This window comes from Pararge aegeria, chromosome 3, assembly GCF_905163445.1.
Source record: "Pararge aegeria chromosome 3, ilParAegt1.1, whole genome shotgun sequence".
Taxonomy (NCBI): Eukaryota; Metazoa; Arthropoda; class Insecta; order Lepidoptera; family Nymphalidae; genus Pararge; species Pararge aegeria.
The window spans coordinates 10,889,564-10,911,057 of record NC_053182.1 but is presented as its reverse complement, the minus strand read 5'-3'; the positions used below and the strand labels follow the sequence as shown (position 1 = coordinate 10,911,057).

Below are 21,494 nucleotides of genomic sequence, written 5' to 3'. Positions count from 1 at the left end.
GATAATGTGTTGTAACAAAACTTTCAATGTATTATTATTACCTTTTTTCTATTGTTAGTGTCGTATTTTCTACAATGGCGAACGCGAAGTCGTTTCAGAAAAAGGCGAAAGATAAAATTTTTGAAAAGATATGTTTTCTGTTTCTTGTTACGCCAAAGAACTGTAACTTTTAACGCGTGTACATGAGTACCCACACGTTTTTTTACACAATACGTCACGAGAATGTCAAGATCATCGGTGAGGCGTACCTATAAGTTTTTCCCGTACCAATAAACTGTTTTCAAAACAGTCACCACAATTTAACGCGTACAAAGGCTGTCCGTTGAAGCCATGCATGTTAGAGATAATTCGTTTCGGTCGTTAGTACAGACACTGTTATCAAACTGAAGCGGTAATACCAATTGACGACGTGTAGGTAATTCTCTCGTATAACGGGGCAAAGGCCCTTGGCCCATTAAAAGCTCTGGTCCCAGATCACTGCATTCCATAGAAGTTTACCATGTTAATATTTAGTTACTACGGGGACATAAAAAACAACCCGATTTAAATTTATCCTAGCAAATTATTATAACATTTCGTTATATTAAATTCTATGAAAGTCAAACAGTGTTGTCAAACTCACTTTATATTATGGAAATATAAAACTCAATGGAAAATGTTGCTACGGTCATGTTTAAAGAGGATATTGTTAGATTCGCTTTTTAGCTCCGCTCAGACACACAATTCCGATTATAAAAAAAAGAACTATTGTTAGATTACAAGCAATATAAGCTGTATATAAAACCACCTAAGCGCTTATTCAGTGATAGCCTTCGACATATAGGTAGACCGATTTTTATAGCTGAGATTTTTTTTTAAATATACTACGACCATACACCATCCAGCCCCAAAGTAAGCATAGCTTGTGTTATGGGTACTAAGATGACCGATAAATATTTTTATGAATAATATGCATAAGTACATAAAATAAACAGATAAACAGTGTCTGGGAAAAACATTCATGTTCATCGTACAAACCTTTTCCAGTTGTGGGAATCGAACCAACCGCCTTGGACTCAGAAAACAGGGGCCCTCTGCGTCAATCCGTCGTCAAATATTCGTTAACGCATCCGAAAGAAGAGAAGAAACTGTTTCTGGAAGAGTACGACCAGAAGCTCCTGAGATCGTCGCGTTCAACTAAACAAAGAAACAATCAAACAAACTCTGAATAATAGGTATATATTAAGTAGGTATAAGATAACATTACAGCGATAAAAGATGTGCATAGCGTTGCCTTCTGTCCCACTTCCTTTATCTGATCTTGTTCAAGTCAACTACCAAACCCTTTTTTTCCGCTTTCCGCGATCACCTGTTGCTTCTAATCGCGTTTTAAGGATATGTTTCTAGTTCCTTATCTATTGAGTTCAGTTTTGTAATCTACACTTTATCCAAACTGAATAATTCTACACTACACTACATTTGGATATGGATGAAAACGATATGGTACTAGGATAACCTAAAAAAGTTATTTATGGAGTTAGAAAAGTAATCTGTGTGTTATTAAAATAATCGTTAAAGCTGGCAAAAAATATTGGTGCAGCGTGCAGGACGGTGCAAATCTAAATCACTCTCTCCTGTGGAGTTGGCCCGTGCTTAATAGGGGATCATAAACAGTAAGCCGTTCATCTCTGTTATTATCGCTAGCATGGCGGAAAAATAATCGTTAAAGCCCAATCTGTATTGCAGCAGTGTGAAGGAAGGGCTAATTCTAAATCCCTCTGTCCTGCGGAGTTGGCCCGTGCTCAGTAGTGGAACATTAATAGTTGGAGAAGTATGATGATTGTAAACCTAGCATAAATTAATAAGAATGTAAGTTTGCTTGTTACGCTTTCACGCGAAAACTACTCAACCGATCTTCATGAAACTTTTTATACATATTCTTGGAGGTATTAGAAACAACATAGTATACAAAATACGTATGATGAAAAAATGTTTGTGAGAAAAATCTCAAACTCTCATACATGACTATAGACTTTGTAGCAGTACGCGGACGAAGCCGTAGGGCACATCTAGTACTTACATAAAATCAATTTACGATATGGATACTTTTGAATTATTTTGTTTTATCTACTATTTTGTTTTGTTTTACGAAACTTAACAAAAATAATTGTTTTCTGGGTCCATGTAGGTACGTGATTATTGTATGTTACTTTGTTCCACCATAACTTCTAAATACCTAAGCTAATTTTACTGAGTGTTTAGAATCTTTACATCATCCTGAAATATACTGGCTATAAAATAGGAGGCTGGCTTAATGACGCACGCCTTTTTCAAATACCCGAAACCCGTACGAACTTCATCGTACGGGTTTCGGAAGTCGTCAACATAAGTTAGGTTAAGTGCGTTAAATTTTTTTGCTATACATAAATAATAAACTTTTGAGCTATTACCTACCTGAAAACTTTGCCAAGTTAAAGTCTTCGCCAGACAGAACGCGTTAGTAGCAAAAGTAAAGGCGTCAATAGCATAGCCCTATGACGTCGCGCAATTTGAACGTGGGACAGGTTTAATATGAAACAGTCGTAGTAGATGTCACCATGTCAAATAGTACAGAAAAGATAATAGTTATCTACTTCTTTAAGCATTATCGCATTTACGCAGAAAACAAGTATCGTTGCATATAAGCATAACATTTTCAGCCATTACCTACCTGAAAACTTTGCCAAGTTAAAGTTTTCGCCGGACAGAAAGCGTTACTAGCGATAGTTAAGGCGTCACTAACATAGCCCTATGACGTCACGCAATTTGAACGTGAAACAAGTTAAATATGAAACATTCGTAGTCTCTGTCACGATGACAACTAATACAGAAAAGATAATAGTTACTTATGTACGAATTATCGCGTTTACGCAAAAAATAAGTTGTTACCTATCATTGCATATAAGCATAACAGGAAGAGGAAGGTAGAATGCTATCGTTTGTGTTGCTTCATAGGGTCATATGAATATTAGTTTAAAATGTGCAGTTGTTCAGTGATAATCACTAAACGCAAGCAGGAACGCTCGTTCCAAGTTCCATTAAAAAAATAACACCACCTTTTAGGGTTGCGGCAGAGTATACTTCGATTGATCGTGCTGTTATGTTACGTACCAATGAAAAAAGTAGTAGACAACTCTGTGAGAACTAATGCATAATGCGCGATAGGTACGCGATCTGTCTGACGCAGCCTTAATACTTGACTGCACTAGATTTCGTTTTTACAAACCGCAGCGATTACTCAAGTAATAACCTGTCCAAAGCAGCACCTTTCCTTGTGTCTATAGTTTACTGCAATATCGGGTATAATATGTACCTATTTGTTTCAATTTAATAACTTCTAATAAGTTCTACTTTTAAACACGAACAGGAATCTTCCTGTTCGGGTTTTTAAAAGTAGAACTGTGTAGCCTAAAAAGATCTTTACTACTACTTATTTAGCGACTCCATCCCGTACAGCACTACGGAAAAAACGGGTAGGTACTCGCCGGTTACATAGTAAACTAATTGAACGAATGAATACTTCTATACTATTAATAAACAGAGGAAAGATTAGTTTGTTTCTATTAAATTTAATTTCTCTTTCACCATTAGACCATTAAAAAGCAATTTTTTCTAGTAGTAACATTGGCTATATTTTTATTCAGAAATAATAATATAATAGCCTGAAATAGTGTTAAAAAATTTACAGCAAGGTTCTAAACGAGCGTGCATTTTGGCTCCGGAAGCTCTCATGGAACATAACGTACGTATTGTTCTGAGACTGCATTGTCAAAAGTCTATCAGCCCAGCCCTTATTAACTTGACTAACAAAAAATATAAAGAAATGAGCGAAGCAATTTGTGATAGCTTAGTAGTTCGGCTTCCTTTCGGGGGGGGGGATCATGTTAGGTGCGTTTTTAATTTAAGCAATTTAAATATCACTTGTTGTAGCGATGAAGGAAAAAGGAAATCGTGAATAAATCAACCGGCCTCAGAGTTCCCCATAACGTTCTCAAGCGCGTGAGAAGAATACCAATCCACTTGGCCAGCGTGCTGGACTACGGCCTTATGCCTTCTCATTCTAAGAGGAGTCCCGTGCGCTGGAGTGGATAGTATCCAGCGATAAGTATCAGATTATGAGCGAAGCAATTAAAGTTTTGTAGGTTGCAATACAAAAAAAGTTGTTAGGTATAATAGATCGCATCGATCATTCTGCAAAAATTATCCCAGACCGACAAAACAAACTTTCGTTTTACGGCTTATTAGCTTTTAGCGCTATCGGTCCATTTCGAGTGGCCTTAATACTGTTATCTATCAAAACAGGTGATATGCATTCATATAGGTAGGTACGCACGAAAGCTTCAACAGCACCATTAAAAAGTAAAATTCGTTTTGAAGCATTTACATAAATTCATAGGGCATTCAACAAGTTCAGATTATTGAGAAGAGCGAACTACGAAAGGCCATTGAATCCCATTAGGTACAGTTACGTCACGTATCTTTGATTGTTTAATTGTTCTTATCTACTACGTAATACTTTGTTAAACATATTTGAATTTACCGACGCTGTTCTAGAAACCTAAAACCTATGACAATTGTTAAATTATTTTGACGGCCGATTGGCGCAGTGGGCAGCGACCCTGTTTTCTGAATCCAAGGCCGTTGGTTCGATTTCCACAAATGGAAAATGTTTGGGTGATGAGCAGGAATGTTTTTCGCTGTCTGGGTGTTTATCTGTATATTATAATTATTTATGTATATTATTGATAAAAATATTCAGCAGTCCTCTTACTACTCATTACATAAGCTATGCTTACTTTGGGGCTAGATGGTGATGTGTGTATTATCGTAGTATTTTTATTTATTCATGACCTTTCATGAAACTAGAATTTAGAGAAATGCGATACATCAGGGGTTCATGTGTCATTAAATTTTGTACTGCTAAATTGTAAATATATGTTACTTAAATTACCATTATTATACGTTTATAGCCCCATTAAATCCCGCACATAAGCATAGCAATATTCACTAATAGTTTTACAACATTTAATAATTTCAACTGTCTCAAATTTGTATTTCTATCCAAAGTGGATACGAACATTGCGATTTTAGCTTGCACGGTTAGGTATTTTTTTCAAGTTATTTCGTAGCATATACAGATATCTAGCTGCTGCCGACAGTTAGGGTTTTTCATACAAATGGATAAAAAAATACTTTATATCCATCTCCAGGCAGTAGGTTATCATAAAACAAATTTGGCTAAGATAGGTTTGGCTGTGAAACGTTGCATAGATAACCAAAGTTCTTTATTATCATCTTCAAAAACCCCGATATCGGAAACATTACCCAGATGCTTCTTCGGAATAAAAATGTATATGGTATGCTATTCGTGAGCACGATGCAAGCTATACTATGTGCTAAATATAATCAAGATCGGTGCAGTGGTTTAGCCGAATATAGATCCGAAAAATATGGATATCTCGCAGAAATGCATATAGTGCCCGCTAAACCATGGTCCTGAGCTCCGGGCTTATTTGAAGACATCCTATAATATATTTAATATATCGTTATTTCTCCCGACTACAGGAGTCATTAACGGGTATATAGAGGTACAGTCTACAATGTTTTTGACAGCTTATGTATGTAGAGCTATCTCTGGTAGATGTTAAACTCTTGTAAAGCCCCTATTGTATTTTAAGTTTTAAACAGTAAACGTTGTAACGCGGTAGCATAGTTATGGAGATGTTTTGTCTTCTTCTTCCATATGTGAAATTACTGATGATAGATAGAACATTGCATAACAAATCGTTTGTTAGTAAGCCTCATATGCTCTAAAGATCGTCTAAACTCAATACAATCCAAAATATTTAGATGAAATAATGTTTTTGATGAAGTTAGTATAGACATCCTTATTGACAGGAAGGCGCACAACTGACTACAATGTTCGATTGCTATTAATTGCGGACGTATGCGATTAAAAACAAAGCAGAGATCTAATTTCCAAACGAAGTAGTCGCCTAATAATTCACTTGTCATGCAACTTGATCCCTTGCAGTGAACAATATCCAATGCAAGTTGAAATTTCCACGCTCTGAGTGCTTATTAGGTATTCTGGTAGCGGTTATCAGTAACATTGAAATGTTGAATTGACATTACAAACGCGACAGCCGCCACGGTCATCACGAAGACTCTACTTACGTTTACAGATGTACACTCCTGGCGTAGCATCGCTAATGTGCCACACGCTATCTGCCAAGTTATCTCTTTACCTCCTGAATTCTTGATTCTCTTAGTAGGAGTTAGTAATATTCCCTTTTAGTGTTATGAACGGCATCAGGTTTTTAGCTCTTACACTCGTGTCGTTTCTTGGCGTTTAAAAGTCTACAAAGGTCCTTCTTTGTACGACTTGTACCACAATCAACTACAGTGTACTATTTTTACGTACATGACTTCTATTGTGACAAAGGTTTTACTGTTTACTAAACGTATGTATACAAATGTTAAGATACTTTTACCTATAAAATATGTTTTCTTCAGTACCAAAAACCAGCAATTTTTTTTTCCACTAAAAGTACGCCCTTGACTGCAATCTTACATGGTGGTGTGATAATGCAATCTAAGACGGTAGCGGGCTAACCTGTTAGGGAGTATGGTAGTTATACCCCTAATTGGTTTCTATGCGACATCGCACGGGAACACTAAATCGCTTAGCGACAAGTCTTTGCCGGTAGGGTGGTAACTAGCCACGGCCAAAGCCTCCCACCAGACCAAACCATAGAAAATTCTGAAATTAGTAATTGCCAAAATGCCTGTGCCGGGAATCGAACCCCGGACCTCCTACTTAAATTCACAGCGCTCAATGTTGCGCCAGGGAGATCTTCATATATATACCTATAAATTTCGTAATTAAATAATCATGGCACAGTGTTGGACGATAGGTATAATATATTATTATAGTGCCAACTTATATAGGTACCTCCCTATGCGAATAAAATTTATTATTCAATAGAAATTGTACTCAAATAGAATAATTGGGCTGATGCACAATCATATGGAATAGGAATTGGGCAAAATTATATTCGCATTCATAAAGTTTTGAAGTGATTATATTAATTTGCACAATTTACAGCTGATATACGTGTATGATTCAATATCTAGTTTTAGAATTATGTTTTTTTGTTTAATACCTAAAAATCCTTGGTAAGAAAATACATAAAGTAAATATATAAGAAATACATAAATTTCAGTAACGCTCCCTGGTGGCCTAACCTTAAAATATAATATCTAAGAAACAGCTCAGTGGCAATAAAACTTAACCCGTGTAATAAATAAACCATATAAATCTGACCTGTAATTTTTCCGCAAAATGGTAATATAGTAAAAAGGCAATTTCCGTAAAAAAATATCCAAATACCTACAACATGGAATGTAAAATAATGCAAATATCGCAACACGGTCATTCTACGGTAATCAATTATGAGATCTTGCGAGAAACAAAGTTAGTTATTTCATTTAGAATCAATCGAATTGAAGCTTTCAACAACTTTGTCAAAAATTGTTTTCATTATGTATTCATCCGTTTGAGTAATATAATGCCACAATTGGACAGAAATTGAAAATAACACCACTCTTTTAGCACGGCAAGAATCCACCAGTAAAGGATTTAAATTGGTCAAACAAAGTTGTTAAATGGACTGAAGTACTATCTTACGACCCAACTAAGGCAGTTGATGCATCTTATATCATTCCCCAATCCCCATTACTATCTGCAGAGGGTCAAAACGAATATAAAACGTTGTTTTCTTATCGCACTTACGAGCCACGCTTACATTGTTGTCGTACAAACTATAAGCCTACAGCGTTTTGTACTTAATAATGTGTGAATCACTTTATGTTATCCTCAAATCGGATTTTAGACCCTCGCATTATTTTTAACGAGACATTCTCCCAGCGTTTATCCCTTACAAATTGAATATGTAATAGTATTGATAAAACATATTCGTGGAAACTTGCCAAGTATCTTCGGATGAATTAGTTTAACTCAAGGACTTTGAAATGAAACGGAAAGAAAAGAAGATACACGTTATTGCACTTAAATATTCAAGAAAACAGATACTATCAGAATAGGCAAAAATAAAAATAATAAGAAAAATAGAAAAAGGAGTTAAAATAATGACGGTGCATAGTCAGTACGTATTTAAATAAATAAATATACTACGACAATACACACACCGCCATCTAGTCCCAAAGTAAGCGTAGCTTGTGTTATAGGTACTAAGATAACTGATGAATGTTTTTATGAATAATATACATAAATACTTATAATATACATATAAACACCCAGACACTGAAAAACATTCATGTTCTTCACACAAAAATTTTCCAGTTGTGGGAATCGAACCCACGGCCTAGGACTCAGAAAGCAGGGTCGCTGCCCACTGCGCCAATCGGCCGTCTATTTGAAAATATAATTTATGTCCATAAAAATTTTAAAAGAATATGGATTGTAAAAATTTTAATATTACAAGCAAAAATAAACTCGTTGTGTAGTTTACTAGGCTAGGCTTATTCATTTCAAGGGCAATATATATGTATATTATTTTATAACAAATAACAATAAGTTCAAAGTTTATATAAAACGTAAGCTTACAGAAAAATCCTAATATAATGTTAAGTATTACTTCAACGATAAAAAAGCTTGGGTGAGAATTGTTCTAACTTCATAGCTTAGTATTAAATTACTTTGTTTTTTTTTTTTGACCCTGATAACAAAAAAAAAATACCTGGCTAAGTTTTTTGTGGGCTCTTCTTAGACCAGGGTGCGTTTGGAACCCGTGGAGCTTTAGGTTTAAGTTGGCGAACTAAATTATTACTATCCCCTTACAATTATATAAATAGATATGTATGAACGCTTCATAAGTGCCTGTGATAGGCCTAAATGAATAAAAAAAAATTGATTTTTTTAATTTTAATTTGGCAATTGTAGACAGCCCGCCTCAGCATGCTTAGTATTTCCTATTGCTACGACTCACCTCTTAAATACAGTCTCTCTTTTTTGGGAGGGACCTGTGGCAAAAGTCCGGCAGTGCCATGGGCGTAATTTTTTTTAAATTTCAATTCAGGTTACACCTTGACTGCAATCTCACCTGGTGGTAGCGGGGTAAACTGTTAGGAAGTATGGCATATGTATTAAACCCATATCCTTAGTCGGCACTTCTTTGTCGATAGGGTGGTAACAAGACACGATTGAAGCCTCCTCCAACTTAAAAGTACAGTGCTTACACTCATCTGCCCCACAGTTCTAATCATACTCTCAAAGATTGGAGATGATGCATGCATAGCTACGAAAATCTACAAAATTCATTCACTGCAGATACACTGCCGTATGTCATGACTCCAGTTGCCACACATTGTTAGAAGTTAAAACTACAGAGGCACCGCGATGCGACGTTCGAACAATCGTGACCAATTTGTGAGGCACTTAAGTTAATACAAGATTAGAAATAGCTACACAATATGTCCGCATTATCTATTTTATTTGTAGACTAGCTGTTCCCGCGATTTCATTGGTATTATAAATGCAAATCTACTGTCCTTGCAAACGTCCTTTATTTTTTACTTATTTCCTTATATTTCAATATTTTATTTTAACCATGTAAACATAAATAACCTAAAATAACCTGTATAAAACTAAATAAAATGTGAATCGTCCTAGAAACCACCGCAGCAAGGCACAGTTCCTACACTGCTGGTAGCAGTTTGGAACTGTTTGGAACTGCCCATTTGGATGGCCATAGTAAATCTTTGGTCACGGTAACGCTCTAGGATTACCGGTAGACTCATTAACCCAATAATGACAATATAAAGTCATCTTTTAATTTTTTTCATTATTTTCCACATTTTTGGAATTCGGAACAAATTCGGTTTATTTATAACAGATAGTTATATTATTGTTTATCAGTTTATTTATCGAAATCTACTTATATTCAAATGCAAAATTAGTAGGTTAATTTTTATGTGAATGAAAGAAAGAAAGGCAGAATTGAAGCTTTCAACAACTTTGTCAAAAATTGTTTTCATTATGTATTCATCCGTTTGAGTAATATAATGCCACAATTGGACAGAAATTGAAAATAACACCACTCTTTTAGCACGGCAAGAATCCACCAGTAAAGGATTTAAATTGGTCAAACAAAGTTGTTAAATGGACTGAAGTACTATCTTACGACCCAACTAAGGCAGTTGATGCATCTTATATCATTCCCCAATCCCCATTACTATCTGCAGAGGGTCAAAACGAATATAAAACGTTGTTTTCTTATCGCACTTACGAGCCACGCTTACATTGTTGTCGTACAAACTATAAGCCTACAGCGTTTTGTACTTAATAATGTGTGAATCACTTTATGTTATCCTCAAATCGGATTTTAGACCCTCGCATTATTTTTAACGAGACATTCTCCCAGCGTTTATCCCTTACAAATTGAATATGTAATAGTATTGATAAAACATATTCGTGGAAACTTGCCAAGTATCTTCGGATGAATTAGTTTAACTCAAGGACTTTGAAATGAAACGGAAAGAAAAGAAGATACACGTTATTGCACTTAAATATTCAAGAAAACAGATACTATCAGAATAGGCAAAAATAAAAATAATAAGAAAAATAGAAAAAGGAGTTAAAATAATGACGGTGCATAGTCAGTACGTATTTAAATAAATAAATATACTACGACAATACACACACCGCCATCTAGTCCCAAAGTAAGCGTAGCTTGTGTTATAGGTACTAAGATAACTGATGAATGTTTTTATGAATAATATACATAAATACTTATAATATACATATAAACACCCAGACACTGAAAAACATTCATGTTCTTCACACAAAAATTTTCCAGTTGTGGGAATCGAACCCACGGCCTAGGACTCAGAAAGCAGGGTCGCTGCCCACTGCGCCAATCGGCCGTCTATTTGAAAATATAATTTATGTCCATAAAAATTTTAAAAGAATATGGATTGTAAAAATTTTAATATTACAAGCAAAAATAAACTCGTTGTGTAGTTTACTAGGCTAGGCTTATTCATTTCAAGGGCAATATATATGTATATTATTTTATAACAAATAACAATAAGTTCAAAGTTTATATAAAACGTAAGCTTACAGAAAAATCCTAATATAATGTTAAGTATTACTTCAACGATAAAAAAGCTTGGGTGAGAATTGTTCTAACTTCATAGCTTAGTATTAAATTACTTTGTTTTTTTTTTTTGACCCTGATAACAAAAAAAAAATACCTGGCTAAGTTTTTTGTGGGCTCTTCTTAGACCAGGGTGCGTTTGGAACCCGTGGAGCTTTAGGTTTAAGTTGGCGAACTAAATTATTACTATCCCCTTACAATTATATAAATAGATATGTATGAACGCTTCATAAGTGCCTGTGATAGGCCTAAATGAATAAAAAAAAATTGATTTTTTTAATTTTAATTTGGCAATTGTAGACAGCCCGCCTCAGCATGCTTAGTATTTCCTATTGCTACGACTCACCTCTTAAATACAGTCTCTCTTTTTTGGGAGGGACCTGTGGCAAAAGTCCGGCAGTGCCATGGGCGTAATTTTTTTTAAATTTCAATTCAGGTTACACCTTGACTGCAATCTCACCTGGTGGTAGCGGGGTAAACTGTTAGGAAGTATGGCATATGTATTAAACCCATATCCTTAGTCGGCACTTCTTTGTCGATAGGGTGGTAACAAGACACGATTGAAGCCTCCTCCAACTTAAAAGTACAGTGCTTACACTCATCTGCCCCACAGTTCTAATCATACTCTCAAAGATTGGAGATGATGCATGCATAGCTACGAAAATCTACAAAATTCATTCACTGCAGATACACTGCCGTATGTCATGACTCGAGTTGCCACACATTGTTAGAAGTTAAAACTACAGAGGCACCGCGATGCGACGTTCGAACAATCGTGACCAATTTGTGAGGCACTTAAGTTAATACAAGATTAGAAATAGCTACACAATATGTCCGCATTATCTATTTTATTTGTAGACTAGCTGTTCCCGCGATTTCATTGGTATTATAAATGCAAATCTACTGTCCTTGCAAACGTCCTTTATTTTTTACTTATTTCCTTATATTTCAATATTTTATTTTAACCATGTAAACATAAATAACCTAAAATAACCTGTATAAAACTAAATAAAATGTGAATCGTCCTAGAAACCACCGCAGCAAGGCACAGTTCCTACACTGCTGGTAGCAGTTTGGAACTGTTTGGAACTGCCCATTTGGATGGCCATAGTAAATCTTTGGTCACGGTAACGCTCTAGGATTACCGGTAGACTCATTAACCCAATAATGACAATATAAAGTCATCTTTTAATTTTTTTCATTATTTTCCACATTTTTGGAATTCGGAACAAATTCGGTTTATTTATAACAGATAGTTATATTATTGTTTATCAGTTTATTTATCGAAATCTACTTATATTCAAATGCAAAATTAGTAGGTTAATTTTTATGTGAATGAAAGAAAGGCAGAAAGAAACAACACGGCTTCTATATATGTTTTCAGACAATAGGCACTTATAAACCGAATCAGACAAAGACAATAGGCACGGTGTAATTCAAAAGTCGAATTAAACTACATAGTTTTAACTAAAGCTATCTATTGCACCCATTTATGTTGTGAAAACAAACTGGTCCCGACTAAGCAAATTGCTGCAGGTTTTTAGGGTTCCTCACCCCAAGTGTGCTAATGGGACCCCATTACTAAGACATCGCTATAGGTACATAATTCGGCTAAGGTTATTATGGGCTCTAGTTTTAGTTTTAAGTTAAGTGTAAATGACGAATGTTGTTATCATCATCTCTCAATAACGGACACTTATGATGAATGGTTCATAAGTGCATGTTATAGGCCTACATAAATAGAGAGTTATTGAATTTCTGATTCGGTCCGTCCGTCTATCATACTATCGGCTGTGTATCATGAACGGCAAAAGGTAAGGAGTTTTAACAGGTTGTGTAAGTATTTCTATTGCCGCTGCTGTGCCAACAAAAAAAACACACAGGATGGAAGTAGACGTTACTTTATTGAAATCCGTAATATACAATGAACAACAAACTTTATTTATTATAGTCTGTGACTACCAGACAAACCCGCACGGTAAGATTTTTACCGTTTTTATATGCTCTTCATACGCCTCGGACTAGCAGCGCTCGGGATGCTTCGCGACATCTTCTCCTCCGAAATTCTTCAGAACAGTACATGTTGCCAGTTGTGACTTATGGCTCCGAAATACTATCTCTAATTATGGGACTCATAAGAAGGCACAGAATTACTCAACACGCGATGGAAAGAACTATGCTTGGAGTATCCACTACGAGATCAAATAAAAAATGAAGTGATCCTTAGAAGAACCAGAATTACCGACATAGCAATTTCAATGAGTCGCGAAGTTTAAGTTAGGGTACAAGGAGAACCGATGGACGTTGCGCTTCCAAGGTGCTGGAGTTGCGAACCCGCACTAGGACCCCTACCAGCAGTACAGACGACATAAAACGAGTCGCAGAGTAAAAATACCTGTGTCCAGCAGTGGACGTTATGTGGTTCATCATGATGACGATATACGCCGAGTTTATAAAGAGTTAGCAATACCGGAGCATGCTCAAGAGATGTGGCCTTCATAACGCACAATTGCTTGTTTAGCAATTGGATCGTATTTAATAATCTTTGCGTATAAAGTTATAATTTGTACCTTTCGGATTTGTAGGTTGACGCGGAATATAGCACATAAGCTTGATGTTCGTTGTCATTCTATATGCAATCTACCAAAGCCAAGGTAAGTAGATTGGGTGAGTTCAAAGTCATTGCAGTAGGCACACGTTCAGGGTGTAATTCAAATTAAGACCACAATATTATTCATAATGTATTTAGTAGAATCCCATATCATATTGAATCGGAAACTAGGTTCGGAAGTAGGTTATTATTAAATTAGCTTTAGTTCACAAACTTAAGTGGCCTGTAATTAACAAGGCTGCATTAATCAAAGAAAACATTAATGCCCTAATGCACGACACAAAACTGTTTTATTGACTACTCAATATAAGTAATAACGAAAACCGCTAGCAAATATTGGATTTAAACCCAGGGAACTAAAAAGGAATAGGTATTCTTAAAGATGCGGGAAAGTGATTGATCGTGTTCAGAACCCGAAAAACCCTAATCCATAAATTCCGTGCAAAAAAATTCCGACTTTCCACTGTTCGTTTATTTAAAGCACACACATCTTTCAGGATCTTATGAATACTTGAAGGCGTTTTCTCCTTCATTGACTCAAGCCAGTAACTTAATAAGTAATTGGATTTAATGATATTGCAATATAAAAGCTTTGGTAGTAATATCTATCATTTACCAGGACATCAAACTCTCTGAAAGCGGATTTTAACCATCTCTGATTTAGCAAATTGAAGGTGGTGATGGAAATAATTTTTCGAGAGCTGTAATAAACACATTGGTTTTTTTTTCAAATCTGCTGCCCTAGCACGAACTCTAGTTCGATTTTATAGCTACTGTAACTGAAACCAGTTGACATCATCTTGACTTCAAGCAGTATTGTCTGTTTTATACTCCTTTAAAACGAATTGCGTTAGCACACTTAAAAACTTGACACCTCGAAGCGCCAATATCAAATTTGATCATTTATATAATACAAAATACGATGCATACTCACCGGTCAGTACTATGGTTATGAACCCCTTCTTTGATATGAAAATCTGTAAAATTATAGTGGATAGTAAACGTGAAGTACAGACTTAAGTTAAGAGAACTCTCTTAATTGCTCTAAAGTTGGTAGCTCTATTACAAAAATGTCATGGTATGACTTTGTATTGCTTAATCGTTCAATCAATAATCTGAATCTTCCCAATAATTAATGTTTATGTTTAACACAACACATTATTTTCGAGAACTTTAGTTGTTCCTCCTTTGTTTAAAGCATCCCTTAGGAACAGTTTATTTAAGAGTGACCTGATTAAAAAAAAGTTGTTCATCCATCCGTTTACTGACTTAAAACAACTTTACTTGTCTGGCGCTTTACCAACCTTTGATGCAACTACTACCATTGTCAATGTTTATGTGCTTAAGGCTCCGAGGAGACACGCTCTTATTCACCTGGCATGTTTGCATGCACTTATTACGTCTTAAGTTAGGGGTTATTTTCCGATCGTTGAGAGGTTAAGTTCTGTATCTCCAACAATATTAACCAGATCTTTATAAAATGTAGGCATAATTAAATTAAGATATAATAAAACCTTCCCAGTGAAAGAAAATTTATAGAAATCGGTTAAGGAATCGTGGAGATATGGAGTAAAATGTACAAAAACTTTGATCGTTTATTCCGAACGAACTCTATTGTTTTTCGGGATTAAAAGTAGATATTATTTTAATCGGGAGTATCAGCTATAAATGTACCAAATTGCACTCAAATAGTTTCAGTATTTTTTGCAAGATGCGCGCAAATCAACACAAACAGACACACAGACAAACAGACAAAAATTCCAAAAATTGCATTTTCACGTTCTATTGCTTTTAACTAATGTCGTTATTTTTTAACAAAAATCTTTAATGTACAGATACGGCTAGTCTCGATTTTATTATAATTATGTAAAGATTACTTATTTCTATTAACTTAGTAAACCAAAGTTAAATCTATTAATGTGACAAGAGAACTAATCGGATACAAATATTGCCATAAGTAGTCCACCAGTCCGCACTTGTCCAGCGTGGTGTCCGGCCTTAACCCGTTTTCATTGTGACAGGAAACCCGTGCCCTGTAGTGGGCCGGAAATGGGTCGCTATGGTGATTACCATTAGTAAGAGGTAAATTTTTTGAAACTTACATTGTGACTTTTGATTAACTAGGACTTGATCTAAAGTTCCCGTGCTTACTTTTACTAGTTCCAGAAGCAATCGCAACTTGGTACAAGTTCGAGAAACCGTGACTACGAATACGTTCTACCTCTGTACATTTAGCTTCAGGGCTGTGCTAAGATAAGAGCTCCAACAGACAAATTGCCGAACGATACACTTAGCGCGTTCACACAATAAATGTTGAAAAGTTATCATTATTGTCATATGCGTCAGAACGACCATTATGCCTCAAAAATCAACTACACGTCAATTATCTTTCTAAACTATAGCATATATATATACACATATACACATAAAACTGGGCTACAGCTAGTTAAAAATTGACTCACGATTGTCGTGATAGTTTCTTTCAATTGTACTGGTACTCGTATGCGCCAAAATTATAGAGTAATCTAGGAAAGCAGTTAGACGAATGTGCATTAAAGTGATTTTGTCGTAAACCGTACTTAATAGTTTTCGAGGAAAAGAGACACCATAATGATTTTAAAATACCCATTCGAAGAAGTTCCATTCGAGGAGTCATTGAATATAGATAAACATGCCATCGGGTTTTAGGGTTTCGTTACCAATATATTATTTGCAGCAAACCTCTTTTTAAGGGATCATTACGACTTAAATTTTTGAATGGTAACAGATAATACTCGATTAATTAGAATGCAAAATTAAAAAACATTATAAGAGATGAGATAAGAATAAGATCCTACGTGGCCGCTAAACCTTTCCATTTCCGCTTAGATAATCTTAAACATAACCAAAATAATAAGTGATCCCTAATATTTAGTAGTGTAGTCTATTTTATTAGACATTGGCAAAAGTGACATATCCCTTTTCGCTCTGAAAAATTTTACCTAAATCCTTTATTAAACCCATGCCCTTAAGGCATGGGTTTAATATGATGTAATACCCCTAACAGGTAAGCCCCAATCTTAAACGGCATTATCATTTACCACCAGGTGGTAAGATGGATGGTTATTGCTCGTAGTGGAATACAAAAAATTATCTATATATTCCTTTTAGGTACGGAACCATAAGTGCGCGTCTATAAATATAACTCGCACTTGCCGGTTTTTTTATAAACCTACTAAATATGCTTTCCCAGACTTTAGTTTACTTATGTGGCAGCTGCCTTCGACTTCGCCACATTCTTTCTTTTTTTACATAGGACTAAAGGGTTGATTTCAGGGCAACTTTTTGTAACGGATATTAAATACCCTAAAATTAACCTATCTTCTTAATTTAGATGTCCCTAATTTGATAAACATGGTTCTCTCAAAAAGTGTTCCTATCCCCTACATATATTTTCCTAGGAATATTAATGCCAACATAAAAAGTAACCTCTACTGCCTGTAAAATTCCAGTCTAAATCAGCCTATTTCGGAGATTATCCAGAACAAACAGACAGACACACAAAATGAATAAATAAAAATGATTTTTTGAAGTACCGTGCTGCTCACTTTTATATTATGCATGTTATAAAAAGCTATTTTTTTGACAAACCGACCCTTCATCATCATTATCATCATCATATCAACCGATCGACGTCCACTGCTGGACATAGGTCTTTTTAGGGAGTTCCAAATATCACGGTCTTGTGTCGTTTGCGTCCAGCCACTCGTTTGATATCATCTGTCCATCTCGTCGGGGGTCTACCAACGCTGCGTTTTCCGGTGCGAGGTCGCCATTCCAGCATCTTGAGACCCTAACGTCCATCGGTTCTCCAAGTTATGCCCCGCCCATTGCCACTTCAGCTTTGCAACTCTTGTAGCTATGTCCGTAGCTCTGGTTCTACGACGGATCCCCTCACCCACACTTAAATTTTATCAATTTGTATACCTACCTAGATTTATGATGAACAACTTTCTTTCCCATGAAACTACTAACTTACCCAGACTTAAGTTAACTTTTGTAGCAGCTGCGACTTTACTACTTGGGACTAATAAAAAGTGCACTTTACTGCCGCCGCAGGCCGCAACGAATCTTATTGCAAATGTTGGGCAGTTCGAATTTGTTCCGTGGGACATGACGGCATGGCACAAAACCCATGCTAATATTATAAATCTGAAAGTGTCTTTCTATCGCATAATAATTATGCCTACATCTTGATGAAACTAGCAACGGATTGGATAGTTTGTCCTTGACTGCAATCTCAGCTGGCGGCGATGAAGCAGTCATATGTAAAAGCGGGCTAACTCGTTACGGGTACAGTTTCCATCGGTTTCTAGATAGCTTGGCGGCACGTCTTTTTTGTTAAGGTGGTAAATGGTGGTGGAAATTTCCCATAAGTGCAAAATGATTACGTTGCACGACAGGCGTTACTTTTGCATACAAAACTAAAAACATTCTGTTTACCCCTGCCTCGAAGAACAGGTTTAGGCCTATGGCTTATCTTTTTGTTTTTTTTCGAAATCGTATAAGGAAACACGCACAAAAAAACGATAATACAAGTAGGCTCCTTTTAAAGCTGCACGCCAAGTCTAAAACTCAGGATTAGCAAAAGGACGAAAAGGTGTCTGCCATCTCTTGGAAAATCACAAAGTATACCAAAGACGATAGATGCACAAAAAAAAATTAAAAGTGTATTAATTCCTCCATGAGTAACTAGGTATATTTAAGATTAGGATGTTAATATCTTATGTACATAATATGAGTTATCTGAAAGAAAAAGTACTTAGATAACATGCAATTAGTATGCTGGACATTGAGGTTTCCGTTACAGATAATAAGCTCGATTCAGTAATTGTTTAGCTCAACCGATATTAAGAACGAAGTCATTAAAACGGAGAATGGAGTTACGTACAAATAGCCTACCTCTTACTGTAAATGTTTTTGGGAAAAGAAAAACTACAGGTCATTACGGAAAAATTAGAACTTTCGAAATAATTCTACCTTACCTAAGGTCAAGGGCCTGTAAAGGTCGGTAGTCAGGAATACGTCAGTTAACGTAGAAGTCCTTCCCAAGGAATAGTACTACGTTCTTAACTTATTATTATTGAGTAAAAGCCTATCAGGATAATTATTCTTCATTATTTTTGAAAGTATATAAACCATACTCCGACTTCCATATCGACTAAAATTATTAGTCTACGGTATCTCTATTTAATATAAGTAATTACGAAATTGGTGTTGTCCACTACCGTACTTTGATACGCCGAGCCTGGTTATTTCTAACATATGATAAATAATCTCGACAACACACATTGAAGCGTAGTGGTGGGTCTAAAACTCAAAATGATGACAATTTGTTTTAAATTTCCAGATAGGGCCTGTAACAGATTTACGATGGAAAACCAGTGGCAAGACGATTACAGAGAACAACAACATTGCAATTCATGTCATTCCACCCGATGGAGAAGAAGATGACGAATTCGTGCCACCACTTCGTCAACGCCGCAAACTTAGCACACCTCTTAGTTCTATGGATGGATTATCTGCACCAGGTATTGTATTTTCTTCCTATAATGAATAATAACTTTCAACCTAGTCGTGTCCAATTAACAATGCGTCTGGAAGCTTCGACCGTAGCTAGTTACTTTCCTAACGACATAAACGTGACACCCAGCGTCCAGCGATTGAGCATTGCGCCTGTTGGGAGGAGGCCTTAAAGCTTAGCCCGCTAACCGCTTACTAAAAAAACTCAGTAGTTGCTCTTTTCCAACAAACAACCATTTTTCTATCTTGTGGGAGATGAGAGCGAAGCTGGCTGCTTCCAATCTATCTTGTCATTAAGAAATTCATCAAATGTATAGTAACCGCGCTGTATTAGATGTGTTTTTACACATTTTTTAAATGTGTGCAACGGTAAGTCTAGAATTACCTTAGGAATCATGTTTTAAAAGCGTATACTCCACCCCACAAAAGAGTTCTGCACCTTTCGCAGACGATATGCAGATATCACTAATTTATGTCCGTTTCTGGTAGCTCGATTGCTAATATCAGCTTTTTGTTTATAAAGACACCAAGCTGGTCAGGTGCTGATTGATAGAATTCACATGCCTCTGAGAAAAGGAAGTAATATTTCATTGTTTAAATCGCACCTAACTTTGAAAAGTTCCCTAAAAATCGACAATTGACAGCCGACTGGCACAGTGGGCAGCGACCCTGCTTTCTGAACCCAAGCAAGGCCGTGGGTTCGATTACCACAACTGGAGAATGTTTGTGTGATGAACATTAATGTTTTTCAGTGTCTGGGTGTTTATATGTATATTACAAGTATTTATGTTTATTATTCATAAAAATATTCATCAGTCGTCTTAGTACGTATAACACAAGCAAAGCTTACTTTGGGGCTAGATGCCAATGTGTGTTTACAGTGTAGTAATCTAAGGGACGTGTTCTTTGCATGCCCTTAGAAGGATTTCTCCGTCATAGGCGATGGTTTTCAAAATACCATCATTTGCTTGGTCCCTAAATCCTTATTGATATTAAAAATCCGAAAGTGTGTTTGTTTGTTTCTTTGTCCTTCCTAAACTAAGAAACTAATAAACGTGATTTTTGGCATAAAGTAAGTTTAAAGGACGAAGAGTAACTTGGCTACTTTTTATTCCGGGAAAACAAACAGTTCCCACGGGTTTAGTGAAAAACCGTAAGAAATTCAGACGAAAAACACTGGTAAAAGCTAGTTATTAGTATAAAAAACAATAAAAACTGCATATTGAGATCGGTTCCGTATTTTTATCTGCAGATCTGCTTCGTACTTCACCGTCGCGGTCGCTATCTCCATTTGACAGAACTAAGCGTCGCTTCAGCACCATGGTGTCAAGTGCTGCGGCCGCTGCAGTATCCCGCCGTTTCTCCGCCACTATTGGCTGGTGCCTCGCTACTCCTTCAGACGTCAAACCGCAAATCGTTCGACAGGGGCGCGCTTTATGCCTACAGTACATAAAAACTCAAATACGAAGGTCACCAACCTGCCCCAAAAAGGTAAATTATTAATAATCATCGTCAATGACCCATTACCGGCCCATTACAGGGCAAGAGTCTCCTCCCACAATGAGAAGGGTTTGGTACTTAGTCCACCACGGGAAAATTATGGAGCACTCTCAGGCATGCAAGTTTCCTTAAGATGTTTTCCTTTACGGTTAAAGAAAGTGATATCTAATTGCTTAATAATAATAATATAATAAATAAATATACTACGACAATACACACATCGCCAGCTAGCCCCAAAGTAAGCGTAGCTTGTGTTATGGGTACTATGATGACTGATGATTTTTTGTGCGTTTTAAGCAATTAAATAACACTTGGTGACTTAGAATAGTTAGAGGTGCCTTATGGGATTCGAACTCAGCCCCCCGGAAGTGAAGCCGAAGTCTACCTACTGGGCTATCATCGCTACAATAATTATTAATTATAATAATCATTCATTAAGGTTTAAAAATAAATTGATAATGAATGCCCTGCCCCTCTGCGGAAGGAAAACCTGTGTTAGTTAGGTTTAGGTCCTTCCAGTGGCGTGCATATATGCACGTGCGTGGTATGCACAGGGTATGCAGATGATATAAAATTAAGAAAATCTCCAGTACTAGCTATAAATACTTGAGGTTTTCATCATT

At 36.1% G+C, this 21,494-nt stretch overlaps 1 protein-coding gene across 2 annotated transcripts in view; it reads left to right on the top strand.

The window, feature by feature from the left end:
• The window catches only part of LOC120636783 (bcl-2-related ovarian killer protein homolog A), a 47,514-nt gene that overhangs the window by 19,239 nt on the left and 6,781 nt on the right, over positions 1 to 21,494 (top strand). For both annotated transcript variants that reach the window (XM_039908358.1, XM_039908355.1), the window contains exons 2-3: positions 19,199 to 19,379; positions 20,624 to 20,862. In XM_039908358.1, coding sequence (XP_039764292.1) covers positions 19,358 to 19,379; positions 20,624 to 20,862 — 261 coding nt within the window. In that variant the 5' untranslated portion in view covers positions 19,199 to 19,357. The remainder of the gene's footprint in view (positions 1 to 19,198; positions 19,380 to 20,623; positions 20,863 to 21,494) is intronic.